Here is a 15,768-nt window from a genome sequence, read left to right as displayed (position 1 = left end):
AAGTTATATGGGAAGGAAAAATCAAATAAAGGGGTCAAGTTTTGTTGCTTTGGGGAATCCGGAGAGTTTAGATTTTAAATGCAAGTCAACTTCATTTCATGACCCACACAACAGTAGTTCTGCCTTCAGACTCAATCCAAAGTGGACAAGATTTTCTTCCTAAGATTACTTAGTTTTGAGAGGGAGAGAAAGAAAAACTTGGCAATTTAAATATTTGTATTGACTCGTCATCTAGCATTAGGTATATCTCCCAATGCTATCCCTCCCCCCTCCCCCCTCCCCACCACAGTCCCCAGAGTATGATATTCCCCTTCCTGTGTCCATGTGATCTCATTGTTCAATTCCCACCTATGAGTGAGAATATGCGGTGTTTGGTTTTTTGTTCTTGCGATAGTTACCAGCATGGCACATGTATACATATGTAACTAACCTGCACAATGTGCACATGTACCCTAAAACTTAAAGTATAATTAAAAAAATAAATAAATAAATAAATAAATAAATAAATATTTGTATTGAGGGAGAGACACAGCAATGATACCGCTGCAGATCAGAGACTTTGCACCTTGTCTTCTCACGTGTGACAGCTGGAGATTGCTCACACAACGAATTTTTTTTCTCAATAAAACTGAAGCCAATATTCAATCTCTTTTTCTTGCCTTTTCTCTTAATTAACATTAGCACATTAAACTGTGGATCGTGGGTTTTTTTTTATTATTATACTTTAAGTTTTAGGGTACATGTGCACAACGTGCAGGTTTGTTACATATGTATACATGTGCCATGTTGGTGTGCTGCACCCATTAACTCATCATTTAACATGAGGTGTATCTCCTAATGCAATCCCTCCCCCCTCCCCCCACCCCACAAATGTCCAACAACGATAGACTGGATTAAGAAAATGTGGTACATATATACCATGGAATACTATGCAGCCATAAAAAATGATGAGTTCATGTCCTTTGTAGGGACATGGATGAAACTGGAAACCATTATTCTCAGCAAACTATCGCAAGGACAAAAAACCAAACACCGCATGTTCTCACTCATAGGTGGGAATTGAATAATGAGAACACATGGACACAGGAAGGGGAACATCACATACCGGATTGTGGTTTTAAATGGAATTGTCCCCTTGAAGTTTTGTGTCCTAAGGAAATAGTATCTTTTTTAAAAGTTCATAAGATGCATATAAGGATTAATTTACATAGGAAAACAATTTAGAATGTGTCCGCATGTGACTGTTTAGAAGCATAAACTATGTAACCTAAGACAAGTTTCTGAAACCCTTCCCCATGCCCATTTTCACATTTGGAAGTGAAAAAATCTCAAATTAATGGGGGCCACGGGTTTTTTATAGGCATGTAACTGTAAAGAAAATAAATTGTCACTTGGTCAACATACCAGCAGAGGAATCATTATATTTGAGAGCTGGAAGGGATCTTAGAAATTAGTTTGCCCAAACCTTTTATTTGAGAGGTGAGGAACTACAAGCCCCTGAAGGCTTATATTTCTCACTAAAGGTCACACAGCTGCTAAGTTGCAGAACCAGAGTCCTGGGGGCCTTGTCCCCCAACTACTAGTACATTCTTCATTCCGTCACCTACAGAAGCCATAAGCAGGCTGCCCTTTACTGACCTGTTCATCCACTCACTGACTTACTGTTTTAGCAAACTTTTTTGGACACCTACTTTATTCTGTTCCTGTGCAAACTATGGAGACTAAAGATATTCCTATCCCCAAAGAGCTCACAATCTAGTCACCCATGGCCGTGGACTTGAATCAGATTAAAATCTATCTTAAAAGAGTAAACTCAGCTTTCCTTTTCAGGATGACAAGGTGCATAAGTCTTATTTACGTCTATTCTGTAGCGCTCTCTGCTCTAAGATAATGCATCTACTTTTATAGTAGGCTTTTCTAAAAACCATTTCTTAGTGGGACTGTGAATATTGTGATGGCTGTTTGATTACAAATATAAACTGATTACCATAGAGGAGATGGTGCATCTGTCCCATCGTATGTTCCATGACAAGCACTGATATGCAGCAACCCTGTGTCTACCGGATGCATCTCTGTGAATCCTGGTATTATCCTACTAGGAATGAAAATACAACCTATTAGTCACAGATCATTGATAAAATAAACAATAAAGGCTTAGTCGGAATTTTAACAGTCTGTTATGTACTTAGGGAGTACTTAATATGTGGGTAATTGATGCAATAGACTTTAATGGATCATTTAGATCATTCAGATCAAGGGTATCTGTATATAGTGTGCTTGGGAAAGGTTCCTTCAGTGGAACTGAGCATACACAGTAATTTTGCAAATCATGTTTTGTTTCTTTGTTTCATTTAGCCCATTGACCAAAAGAACCACAGGTCCCTGAAAATTCCTACAGGTGAAAAATATGCTATAATTTTAAAAGAATGTTTTATAGCAGTCAATGAATAGACAGACACCTTCTTGACATTACTCTCAAAATATCCACTTCTCTGGACTTTATATTTCGTTTCAGTGAATTAAGGTCCCAAGTGTTTCTGTCTGTGTAATGAACTGTTTAATTTTCATCCCCACTTAAGATCAGTTTATCCATGAAACTCAGGCAAGTTAGTGTTTCAGAAATAAGCAGAATTTAGCATCCAGATATTCTTCTTTGTAATATAGTACATTGTGGTATGTCACCTCAACCCCAAAACAATACCCCCAAACAAAACTTTTGTCTTATATTACGAACTAGCTGAAAATGTTCTAATAACTACTGTATTTATTGTAAGAAATTCTATTACTCTAAGGTTAAACATCTTACATTTTTGTCTATAAAAGGCTCAGTTGGCAGGGCGCGGTGGCTTACGCCTGTAATCCCAACACTTTGGGAGGCCAAGGCGGGTGGACTATCTGAGGTCAGGAGTTCAAGAGCAGCCTGGCCAACATGGTGAAACCCTGTCTCTACTAAAAATACAAAAATTAGCCAGGCATGTTGGTGTGTGCCTGCAATCCCAGCTATTTGGGAGGCTGAGGCAAGATAATGGCTTGAACCCAGGAGGCGGATGTTGCAGTGAGCCGAGATCGCACCATTGCAATCCAGCCTGGGCAACAGAGTGAGACTCTGTCTCAAAAAAAAAAAAAAAAAAGAAAGATAGGTTCAGTTTAGTAGATGTCTTTATTTTTTAATGTTCTTTCTTAGTACTTTTTCTAGCAACAAATCTGTGCAACCAACAAAATCTGATACTGTGTTTTTCTTTAAAACATCTCAAATTAAGATTGAATTGCATCCAATAGACAGATTTCTCTTTAACTTTCTTTCACGATAGAATTGTTGCATTGAACAATAATTGAGTGGAAATTAAAGAAAAATGATGGCAGCTAAGCTCAAGTTCCAGAAAGTTAGTTAGCTGAAAGATTTTGGACTCTGACATTCTTTGCTAATGTCACTGCTGAAAGGTTGAAACAGTTTTTGTTATACCATACCGTGTTTCTAGGTCCAGTGCTACCCGTTTCCGCTGGAGCCAGAGCTATTACACAGCTCAAGACGAGTGGGCTTTGGACAGCATTTACATTGGGCAGCAGTGCCCCAACATGTGCAGTGGGCATGGCTCATGCGATCACGGCATATGCAGGTATGTGCACCAGAAAGCACGATGAGGTCCATGCTTCTCAAGATTTGTGGCTGGAGGATACCACAGCAGTTGTCATCAGAGTGACATGGAGAGACCGATAAATAATGACATAGCCAAAAGAAACAAGTCCTCCTTTCTGTTTGTATTTTAGATGTAAAAGCTATTGTTGCATTAAAATAAGTATGAAACCATATATTCTAAATCTCAAACTCTAACCTCAAGACAAGGCCTCCTGAGCTTCAACGTCAGAGTTTATTAAAAGAGCCTTGCCATTGTTTCCCTTTTCATCCACTGAGAATCTTAGAGCACTAGTCAAACCCTGCTGCATGCCATCTTACACCACTTCACCAGAAGTTCAAGGTTGTATACATGGGGAGATGGCGATTATTGCTAATGAGGACAGAGGAACACACTCGAATACCTAAAGACTCTAAAAAAGGCATAGTTTAATCAGAAAAAGGAACTATAAAATGTTGCCTGAATTATATGTTGGTTGAGCAGACAGACATTTATATGTGATTTTTTAAGGCAATAGGGAAATCCCACTATCCCTCAGCCCCCCACAAACACACACTCACATAAGCACACACACCAATGTCCTTCGTAAATACTTGATGCCCAAATTCTACCCTTACAGCATTATTTCTTTTAAGAAAAGATTCTATCAGTTTTAAGGGGAGTATGAAAAACTGAGGGTTGTTACTACCACATACCCAGATTAACACTGTAGGGAAAAATCTAGTGTGAATGATAAGACCTGAGCAAAAGTAAGACATGGGAAATGGTTGAGGTCAGGGGGCCATTGCATTGGCAGGTGAGCCTGTAACCTGCCTACTCAGCCCTGCTCTCTCATAGGTGTGACCAGGGGTACCAAGGCACTGAATGCCACCCAGAAGCTGCCCTTCCGTCCGCAATTATGTCAGATTTTGAGAACCAGAATGGCTGGGAGTCTGACTGGCAAGAAGTTATTGGGGGAGAAATTGTAAAACCAGAACAAGGGTGTGGTGTCATCTCTTCTGGATCATCTCTGTACTTCAGCAAGGTATGACCAACAGCTGGGATAAGTCATCGGGGCAATGGCTAGTTTAATATGAGACTCTGAATTCCAAATGTACAAATATGAAATGGTTTTATTGTTCCCCACGTTCCCCGCTTTTGACTGGGCTCTATCAAATTCCTATTCCTTAGCTATGTCTTGGGAAATTCTTGTTGTTTTTTTAATTACTGTTTTTGGTTACTAAAAAATCAGGTTAAGCCAGTTTAAAACTTCTATCCTCCTGTACCTGATTTAAATACCATTGCTTTCCTTTCCTCCATTTCCAGCCAGGCTTGTGTATTGAGGAAGTTTGCGTAGGGAAGGCTTTTGGTCTCTTCTCACCCTGGCCTTTGGAGGGTGTGTCAGTGTGAGGCCTGGGGGCAAAGAGGGGATGAGCTTAGAGGTTACGGGCAGCAACTCTGGAGCCAGATTGCCTGTTTCCATCCAATTTGACCACTTTATGATTCTTTGATTTTTTTTTTTAACTATTTAAGTTCTGGGGTACATGTACAGAACGTGCAGGTTTGTTACATAGGTATACACGTGCCATGGTGGTTTGCTGTACCCATCAACTCATCATCTACATTAGGTATTTCTCCTAATGTTATCCCTCTCCTAGTCCCCCACCCCCCAACAGGCCCCAGTGTGTGATGTTCCCCTCCCTGTGGCCATGTTCTCTCATTGTTCAACTCCCACTTATGAGTGAGAACATGTGGTGTCTGGTTTTCTGTTCTTGTGTTAGTTTGCTAAGAATAATGGCTTCCAACTTCATCCATGTCCCTGCAAAGGACATGAACTCATCCTTTTTTATGGCTGCATACTATTCCATGGGGTGTATGTGCCACATTTTCTTTATCCAGTCTATCATTGATGGGCATTTGGATTGGTTCCAAGTCTTTGCTATTGTGAACAGTGCCGCAGTAAACATACGTGTGCATGTGTCTTTATAGTAGAATGATTTATAATCCTTTGGGTATATACCCATAATGGGATTGCTGGGTCAAATGGTATTTCTAGTGATTTTTGAAGCACATTATTCAACCTCCTGGTGATTTAGCTTCCCCATCTGTAAAGCAGGGATATGGAATGTCTACCTCATGAGGGTTAGTGTGTAGATTAAGTGAGTTAATATTGGTAAATCATGTAGAACACTTCATAACATATAGGAAGCACTTCTGTATGTGTTTATTAAATCTGTCAATCCATTAATTTTAGGAATATGATTGGAAGAAGGAGGAATAGTGATGACAGTAGGGGTATGTAGAGCTGTTCCTAGAGAACTGACCGGCTGTCTGGGGCGGGCAGACATCGCAGGTCCTATTCTGACTTGGTTTGGTGGCTGCTGGTGGCATCTGCTGATATGGGACTCTGTATGAAAGTTTTTCTTGCAGTAGTCAGCTTCCCTAGTGGTAGCACCAGATTAGGCATGCAGATTGCTAGAAACCAACGAAGGACTGAGGTGCCAACCAGAATCACTAAAATTGATGCTCTTGGAATACCTCAACCTGTGTCGCTTGGTTAGGGATGCGAGAGGGGTAACCACCTCTCTCTCCTCCCTCACTGCAGTCTAGGCAGGACATTCTTTTTCTCTTTTCCAATCTGTCTCCTTATATAGTCTTGAAAGGGACTAAAAAGAGGGCAGGTCCAGTATCCAACCTGAGCAATGTGTCTAACCCTAATCTTTAGAATGTGGAGTGTGTAATATCACTTCTTTCAAGCAGGTAATATAGCCACCAATTCTGAGGCAATTGGAGGTGTCCCACTTTACAGCATGTAACAAGTAGACAGGTGTGAGTGATATGCTACAGGGCTGATATGTTGTAGAATCTGGGCAGAAATCCAAGATGTGTTAATTTATGCAAATACAAAAATAGCTGCAGGTTTTGTTTTAATGCAGGTGAAGAACAAAGAAACAGCAAGTAAACAAGATAGAGGATTATAGAAAATCAGGAAAGGAGCCCATTTAACAGTATTTCCTATCCGTTGACTTGGAAGGTCCTCCCCTGATTATTATTGTTAAAGATAATAGTCGCTCAGTTATCAAAATGCATTGCACATATCTGGATCCCCTGTATAATTGTTCAGAAATGGAAAGGTTGTGGTCCTATAAGCATCAATTTTAAAGTAAGATTGTGACTCTTTTACCAGTATGTACTCAGACACCCCAGTAAGCACACATACACATACACACACACACACACACATTTTAACATGTAAAGGGTTACATATCAATATTTCTTCCACTTAATTCAAGATGATCTCTGAAGTCAGACAGACTATCTGGGCTCCAAAATTTATTGATTGGTTCACATTGCAAAGTTATAACAACTGTCTGTATCTCAGGTTTCTTGACTGAAAAGTGGATATTGAGAGGAATAAGTAAGTCGATGCAAGTAAAGAGTAAAGAATAATGTTGGGAACACAGAAAGAGATCATATGTGTTAGGTATCATAGCTGAATTTTATGAGAATAAATTCCAAATTTGTCTTATGGAATATTTTCACATTTATGCCCTGCAACTAACTAAAAATCATCATTTCAAAAGTAAAATTCTCTGCCCCTTCCAATTCAGCTTTCCCCCTAAATTTTTGTCAAAATATCCCTGGGTTATATTTTACTTTTTTCTGTTGATTCATTCAGAACTGTTTTGAATTCTAAGTAAGAGGAACTATCTTAAGTAAAAAAAAAAAAGGGAGAAATTTGATTTATGGGAGGGAAAACACAAGGAGGGCTTAAATGGGACTGGTGCAAGAGAGACCTGGAGCCAGTAACTTTGAAGCTCACAGAACTTTCCCCTTAAGAGTAGACCCGATTTGAAAGAGTAGACGCGTTTTGCAGGCCAGCTCTCACTATGAGAATGGAACCACAGCCACAGGGCTTTCCAACCAGCTCCATAGGAAAAAACAGGGAAGACTCCTGGCGGCCAGTCACAGTGTCCTGGGAGGAATGGTGTGCTATAATTGTATAGCCAGATTCATGCACTCACTTGTTTGGCAGCAAGGTGGATACACTGTCTGGCAGCCCCCACCAGCAAGCATGTTGAAGTGAAGGGGCAGTAACCCAAAGGAAGGGCTCCTTAGACCATTTGCCCACCAGCCTAGATCATATTATCTAAAACTTATCACCACCCAGATGTGGTGGTTCACACCTGTAGTTCTAGCACTTTGTGAGGCTGAGGTGGAGTATCACTTGAGGCTAGGAGTTTAAGAGCATCCCAAGCAACATGGCAAGAGCCTGTCTCTAAAATAATAAAATAAAATTAGCTGGGCATAGTGGGGCATGCCTGTACTCCAAACTACTCAGGAGAATGAGGCAGAAGGATCACTTGAGCCTAGGCATTTGAGGTTGCGGTGAGCTATGATCACACCATTACACTCCAGCCTGGGCGACAGAGGACGACCCTGTCTCAAATAAATAAATAATACATGCATACATACATACTTCATTCTTTCCCTATCCGATCACAAATATTCAAGATGGTCTCTGATACTCCTGCTCTAACTACATAGCTTATATTCGTTTTCTAGGCATGAGCCCTTTGCTCCAGCCACAAAGCTCTTCTCACCATCCAAATTTTTGCCACTGCCTACCATTATGCCTTTAATCTTCTCTGCATTCACATAAAATTTCGGTGTCTTGTTCAAATCCCACTGCCTCCCTGAAGCTTTCTGGAGCTCTGGCAAACTGTACTTCTCTCTTTTCTTAGAATTCCTCTCTGATTTTTACATATAAAGATCATATTTAAATTTTCATCCTCACAATACCAAGCAGAATGTGGAGTCCCACAGACTGAGCCAAACTCTGGCTAAGGTGTTCAGCTCAGAAATGCATGTCATGCACTAGACATTTACAAATCAATACATACTCTTGAGACTAAATAGATTGGAAAATTAATAAGTGATCATATGACTAAATGGGGCTTGACAAGAAATCAGAACTGGGTCTGCAGCCCTCAGTTGCCATTCCTGTCTCTGCCAGAAGTCTGTGAATCCCTTCATTTTTGTTTTTATAACACATGGTGTTCTGCCTGGTATAATTGTTGAAGAAAGACTGAATAAATGAATGAAAAAAAAAAGAAAGAAAATTGGGAAACAATAAAAGATTCTAAAGAAATGGTTATTTTCAAGTAAATAGAATTGCTTTCTAGTGACATTTTGATTAATTTAGAAAGACTTTAATGGAAAGCAAAAGGTGATTAGTCATGAAATGTTTTGGAGGTTTTGTTATAAACGTTCTAGATTCTGAAAGCCTTACCTGTTAAAACTTGTTTTATTTTAGCTAAACCCTTAAAGCAGTAAATCATTTTAACCTAGAATTTGGGGGGAAATTGGAGGCCATTTTCCATATACCAGGAATGGCACAATATTATTACTCCAACACATATGCGCACACACACATTACATGTGTTTACACATATACACATAAATACATTCATCACAGCGTAACAGAAAAACCGCAAAGCATATGTTACATTGAATTCTGAATTCTGGCAAAAACTTTGCCATGAGCCATTTCCCTTTTCTTTTTTCTTCCTTTAAAACAATGTTCAGCATTTCAGGTCACCAAACAAAAGAAAATGATTTGTGCTATTCTCTAGGAAAAAACACTTTCAGTGCCAAACTAAGCATTTGTGTGATATTTTCCATCATTTACAAAAATCCCACAAAACATTCTTTCAAAACCTCTGAAGACTAACACCATAGTCTCCTGGAAAAACAACACTACTCTGAATTTCACAGTAGAGCAATCATTTCAACCAACTAATTGTGATAACTGGATTTTTATAATTCCCCTCACCTTAGATCTTTATCCTTCTGGCTCATTTCCACATGCCAGATTTTTCATAGGAGTTTGCTGGACTGGAATTAACCTGCTAGGTTCTATAGTTTTTCTTCCAAAAATCATTCTTCCTGTAATGATCCTGAGGGTTGAAAATGCTAGGATCTCTGAGTTGTCCTCACAATATTTCAAATCAACAACAGGAAAAATTAAGAGGCATATATAACAACTTAAAAATGCATGTAACTTACAAGATTTCCTCAAATACATACCTAAAATTGAGACTTCCAAAGAATGAGTTTCTGTCTCTGAATTAACTTCGGTTCTCATTTTGCTAGCACCCTTGTTTATTTTGAAAACTCTTAATTGGCTTTAGACCTATCAGTAGCAGTATAGTCTTTTAATTAACCCCAGTTATTTCCCCTGTGACTTCTAATAACCGAAACCCTTTCTTAATTAACTTAGTGGATTAGAGTTTAAATCCTAAGTGTGAGAGCCATTTTTCTGTAATACTATGTATATTATCTCAGGTTTTCTTCCCGACTTTTAATTGAACTTCCTGGGAACTCTCAGACAGCAGCTCAAGAGAAATCCATGGATGAGCTTTGGAAGAATCTGTTTAGGTGGAAGACTCTCATAAGCAAACCTTTCTTCAGCCCCATTAGCTGAAATAATTTTGAACAACAGGAACAATGACAAACCTTGTTAATTTCTATCTGACACCTCACCACAGGACTGTGACCTGCAGGGGACTCACTAAGCAAAGGAAGCACGTTCCTGGATTTCAGGAAATTTGTAACACTTTTAAGACACAGAGACCATTTAGTGGTTGCAACAATTTATTTAAATGATCTCTCCTAACTTCTGTTTGTGAGAGAGAAGGGAAGGAGACTAGGATCCTGAGAGATTCGATTCAGGTACTCTTTATTTTCTTTTTTGAGACAGAGTCTCACTCTGTCACCCAAGCTGGGGTGCAGTGGCCTTATCTCAGCTCACTGAAACCTCCATCTCCCAGGTTTCAGTGATTCTCCTGCCTCAGCCTCCTGAATAGCTGGGATTACAGGCGTGTGCCACCATACCTGGCTGATTTTTATATTTTTAGTAGAGACAGGGTTTCACCATGTTGGCCAGGCTGGTCTCAAACTCCTGACCTCAGGTGATCCACCCACTTCGGCCTCCCAAAGTGCTGGGATTACAGGCATGAGCCACCGCGCCTGGTCTCAAGTACTCTTTCTTTTTGTCAAGAAGCTTCTACCTTGCCTGGTCTACTTTAATGCCCACAGGACAGGAGGGTCAGGGGCATATCTCTGGAGAGGATGTTCCCTCTGTAAGGCATGCTGTGTACTAGCAAGTTCCATGCAACATATTATTTCATCTAATTGTCACAACACCATATGAGGAAGGTATTATTATCCATATTGTACCTTTGAGGAAAATAAAAGCTCAGAAAGGTCACACAGCTAGTGATCAGTATGAATAATGGGCTGAGATTCAAACCCAGCTCCAACAGATTTCAAATAGATGGTCTTTCATCTGCATTGTTCTGCCTAGAGGAAATATGCAAAGGAAGGATTTGGAATGTTTTCGTTAATTTTTTGTTTTATTATACTTTAAGTTTTAGGGTACATGTGCACATTGTGCAGGTTAGTTACATATGTATACATGAGCCATGCTGGTGCGCTGCACCCACTAACTCGTCATCTAGCATTAGGTATATCTCCAAGTGCTGTCCCTTCCCCCTCCCCCCACCCCACAACAGTCCAGAGTGTGATATTCCCCTTCCTGTGTCCATGTGATCTCATTGTTCAATTCCCACCTATGAGTGAGAATATGCGGTGTTTGGTTTTTTGTTCTTGCGATAGTTTACTGAGAATGATGATTTCCAATTTCATCCATGTCCCTACAAAGGACATGAACTCATCATTTTTTATGGCTGCATAGTATTCCATGGTGTATATGTGCCACATTTTCTTAATCCAGTCTATCATTGTTGGACATTTGGGTTGGTTCCAAGTCTTTGCTATCGTGAGTAATGCCGCAATAAACATACGTGTGCATGTGTCTTTATAGCAGCATGATTTATAGTCATTTGGGCATATACCCAGTAATGGGATGGCTGGGTCAAATGGTATTTCCAGTTCTAGATCCCTGAGGAGTCGCCACACTGACTTCCACAATGGTTGAACTAGTTTACAGTCCCACCAACAGTGTAAAAGTGTTCCTATTTCTCCACATCCTCTCCAGCACCTGTTGTTTCCTGACTTTTTAATGATTGCCATTCTAAGTGGTGCGAGATGGTATCTCATTGTGGTTTTGATTTGCATTTCTCTGATGGCCAGTGATGATGAGCATTTTTTCATGTGTTTTTTTTAAAAAAAGCTTTTTAGTACTCCTTGTGTAATTAGCAATTCCCAAGGGTCTCTCATAACCCAGCCTGGGAATCAGTAATGTAGACATTAACCAAAGGTATCCAGCAACAGTTACCGTAGTCGGATCAGAAACAACTAAATGGCATGACTCCCCTCTCTCCACAATAAATGGGGACGAGACCATTTCCACATAGTGCTAAGATGTCCATGTGAATTTGGAACTGAAACAACAAAATGCCAAAGAACTCCCAGATTACTGAATTTGATTTTTCTTCTTTTCTGAAAGGCTGGGAAAAGACAGCTGGTGAGTTGGGACCTGGATACTTCTTGGGTGGACTTTGTCCAGTTCTACATCCAGATAGGCGGAGAGAGTGCTTCATGCAACAAGCCTGACAGCAGAGAGGAGGGCGTCCTCCTTCAGTACAGCAACAATGGGGGCATCCAGTGGCACCTGCTAGCAGAGATGTACTTTTCAGACTTCAGCAAACCCAGGTAACTACCCACCTGATGGTCCTCGCATTAGTTTCCAGGAATGGTAAAGGTTAAATCATTGTTGATGTGTTTCCAAAATGTTAACTGTTACAAAAATAGACAAACCTATAAAAATTTAACATGAATGATAACCCAGTATATAAAGATTTTATTTCACTTAAGTGACTGGACAGAAAGCATTTGTATTCATGTTTGAATTTTTAAAGATTTTTTAAAGCTTGTGACTAGAAGAAAAGCAAGATACGTAACCACTGTTTGCTCAAAGAAACCATGGAATATGGGGATGTTCCATGCTCATTTTCCCATTTGCAGGCTTCTTTGATTATTTTTAATACACACACAAATTATGCTTAGCTCTTAGATTTAACAGTAAGATGGATTTTTTTGTTAAAATGTTTCACATGGCTGCACCCAGGGCTATCCCTAAACAGTGTATAGAGCTCAGATTTTCTAAAAATTTTGCCCTGGCCTATCCCTGTCTTAATTTTGATGTATTGGGAATATATGTAATAAAATATCTTAGGCAATGACTGTTGAAGAGTTTGGGGAGATGACTCGTGTTTAATACTAATACCAGTACCAGGCAATGTATTTATATGTATTTAAATTTAGTTCTTTTGCAATTATGTAGTATTTTGAAATTCTGTATTTATATTTTATATAAGTATTAAAGTCTATTCAATGATAGTATTTTAGAATACTCCTTTTTATAATCTCTGTATTTTCATTTTAACAAAAAAATAATTTTTTGTATGTTGACTACTATTAAGTTTTAATATATGGATCTTGTCCCTGTTTTCATTTTACAAATGAGACTTGTTTATTGAAAAAAAATTATTTAAGACTATATAAACCCAGTTCTTACAGACTGAATATGTTTTAAACATTTTACTTAAACATACCTATTTTGTAGATTGAAGGTTCATAAGTATGACTTTTTAAAGTATTAGGTCATTTTAAGGTGACAGAACTTTCCATGATAAAACATAAGTAGACATGCAAACAGACCAACAGAAAGCATTTCTTCTAAGGGATTTAGGGGAGAAGGAGAAAACAGAAAAAAGGCAACTGGATGAAACGAGAGATATCATAGGAAAAGGGTGGGAGATGAAGCCTTGTGAGATTCTCCTAGATGCAATATAGTAGAGAGGGAATTGATAATGGTGCCAAACTGGCTTAAACAATAATTTTAAATAACTCAAATTATTTTTTCCAAGTAATATGTGAATCTGAAATTATTGAGAGTTCAGTAAGATGACTAGGTAACTTTATAGGTAAATAAAAATGTAATGGCTTCCTCAAATTGCAGAATAGCATGTCTTTGTGATGAAAAATTATATACACAAAATTATCTTAAAATATAGTTTTACTAACATGAGAATGTACTTATGATGTAATGTTAAGTTTTAAAATGTAGATCACCAAATTATACATATAATGCCTTGCCTATATAAAAGATTATAAGCTGTGATGAGATACATCAAAATGTTAACAGAAGCCAACACTGTATAATAGATTATGGGCAATTTATGTTTCATTTTTAATGCATTTTTATGTTTTCCCACAATGAGAAAGAATTCCTTTGAAAAAAATGTTAAATGTTATCTTCGTGTAATAATATTAAACAATTTTATCTTGATATTTCTTTAAAAAGTTACGACCATTGTCATGGTAGTCAAAAGATATAGTTCAATGATTCAAACTCAGTTGAAATATTCTCCCTCTTCTCCAAAAGATACAATTCCAAATGAAATAAACATGACCAGGACTAAACCTGCCTACAAGGTTAAACCTCAAATCTGATATGTCCAAACTTACAAGCTTTTGAAAAATATTGAGATCAAACCAAACAAAACTTTTCTCTTGTTGTTACCCTTGTTGTTTTAATAGCTGAAAAAAAAAAAGCACAGCTTTTGTTTTCCCAACCGTAAATGATTTACTTTTATTCAGATTTGTCTATCTGGAGCTTCCAGCTGCTGCCAAGACCCCTTGCACCAGGTTCCGCTGGTGGCAGCCCGTGTTCTCAGGGGAGGACTATGACCAGTGGGCAGTCGATGACATCATCATTCTGTCCGAGAAGCAGAAGCAGATCATCCCAGTTATCAATCCAACTTTACCTCAGGTATTCTCCTATGTCTGAACTCCAAGAAGACAGATAATTATAAAAGTGAATGGCATAAAGAACTCATTTCCTTAAGGATTTAGTGCTTGACACTGAATGTATAATATAAGTTTAAGGGCTTGTACTTAATTTTTTGTTACCTCTCTATGCTACCACTTCACAGATAATTTAGATGTAAAAAAGACTGAAGTCTGGTTAAATCATCAAGCAAAATCGTTAGTGTGTTTATAAAATGATTAGATACACAGTGGTAAAATACTTTCAGTTGTTGAATCATCAGGAGAAAAAGTTAATAGCAGTAAAAAAAATAGAGATTCTTCTGTGTTTTCCTAGAAATGCAAATGGTACATGGCCCAGCATGTCATGAAATGAAAATTCCTTTGTTGTTTTCAAAGCTATCAAATTGCCTTTTGTTTTATTTGTATTGTTTCTATTAGAACTTTTATGAGAAGCCAGCTTTTGATTACCCTATGAATCAGATGAGTGTGTGGTTGATGTTGGCTAATGAAGGAATGGTTAAAAATGAAACCTTCTGTGCTGCCACACCATCAGCAATGATATTTGGAAAATCAGATGGAGATCGATTTGCAGTAACTCGAGATTTGACCCTGAAACCTGGATATGTGCTACAGTTCAAGGTATTTATGCACAAGCTTCTTCCCAGAGCAAGTTAAGGAGTAAAATATCTTCTAGATGTATAAGTGGAACTCACAAAGAACACAAATTTTTCATATTCTATTAAAGAAGGGACTCACCTGTACGAAAGCTTAACAGTGTTAGAATTGCGAAGCTTTTCAGCTCTACTCGAAAGCAGTTATTACTTTTTAAGGAGTCCCAAAAGTTGTGGGTATACCATTTCTTTAGGTACTCAAGGAAGTCTACCAGAATTAAAAATAAAATTGACTTTTAGAACTTCAATCTGATTGTGACTTAATGAATCTCAATCTTCTAAACGATGACGAATAAGTTGTCCTTTTCATCTTACTAGTGGTATTTGAACTTACAAGGTATTTTATGCTTTTGCTGTATTATTTTCAAACAAATTATCTTACTTAAATTCAGTAAATTTTTACTCCAGTCATCATTGTTCTCTTAAAAGCTTCTTGTTTTTCAGCTCTGTGATAACATATCAACATGTATAGCAAGTATTTACTTTGACAAGGTCTTGTTTCAGAACGCTAATCAAAATTTCATTGTGTTTATAATAAAATCCCATAGGTGACTTCTGGGGTTGAAAGTAATGCAGTTTTAATGAGCTAGCACAACTACATGGTCCTTACATAATGGCAGGATGCAGATGCTAAATAATTTACAAATGGAATTATTAAAGAGATCAGATGTTTATAGGCAGCT

At 38.2% G+C, this 15,768-nt stretch overlaps 1 protein-coding gene across 3 annotated transcripts in view; it reads left to right on the top strand.

Annotated features, from left to right (window-relative positions):
- RELN (reelin) overlaps positions 1-15,768 on the top strand; it is a 520,521-nt gene that overhangs the window by 377,850 nt on the left and 126,903 nt on the right. For all 3 annotated transcript variants that reach the window (XM_003825720.5, XM_055114793.2, XM_063606317.1), the window contains exons 23-27: positions 3,480-3,617; positions 4,473-4,659; positions 12,088-12,293; positions 14,244-14,415; positions 14,853-15,053. In XM_003825720.5, the coding sequence (XP_003825768.3) occupies positions 3,480-3,617; positions 4,473-4,659; positions 12,088-12,293; positions 14,244-14,415; positions 14,853-15,053 (904 nt within the window). The remainder of the gene's footprint in view (positions 1-3,479; positions 3,618-4,472; positions 4,660-12,087; positions 12,294-14,243; positions 14,416-14,852; positions 15,054-15,768) is intronic.

This window comes from Pan paniscus, chromosome 6 (assembly GCF_029289425.2).
Source record: "Pan paniscus chromosome 6, NHGRI_mPanPan1-v2.0_pri, whole genome shotgun sequence".
In the NCBI taxonomy this organism is placed as follows: Eukaryota; Metazoa; Chordata; class Mammalia; order Primates; family Hominidae; genus Pan; species Pan paniscus.
The sequence above is the reverse complement of the archived record's forward strand: the minus strand, read 5'-3'. Positions and strand labels throughout refer to the sequence as shown.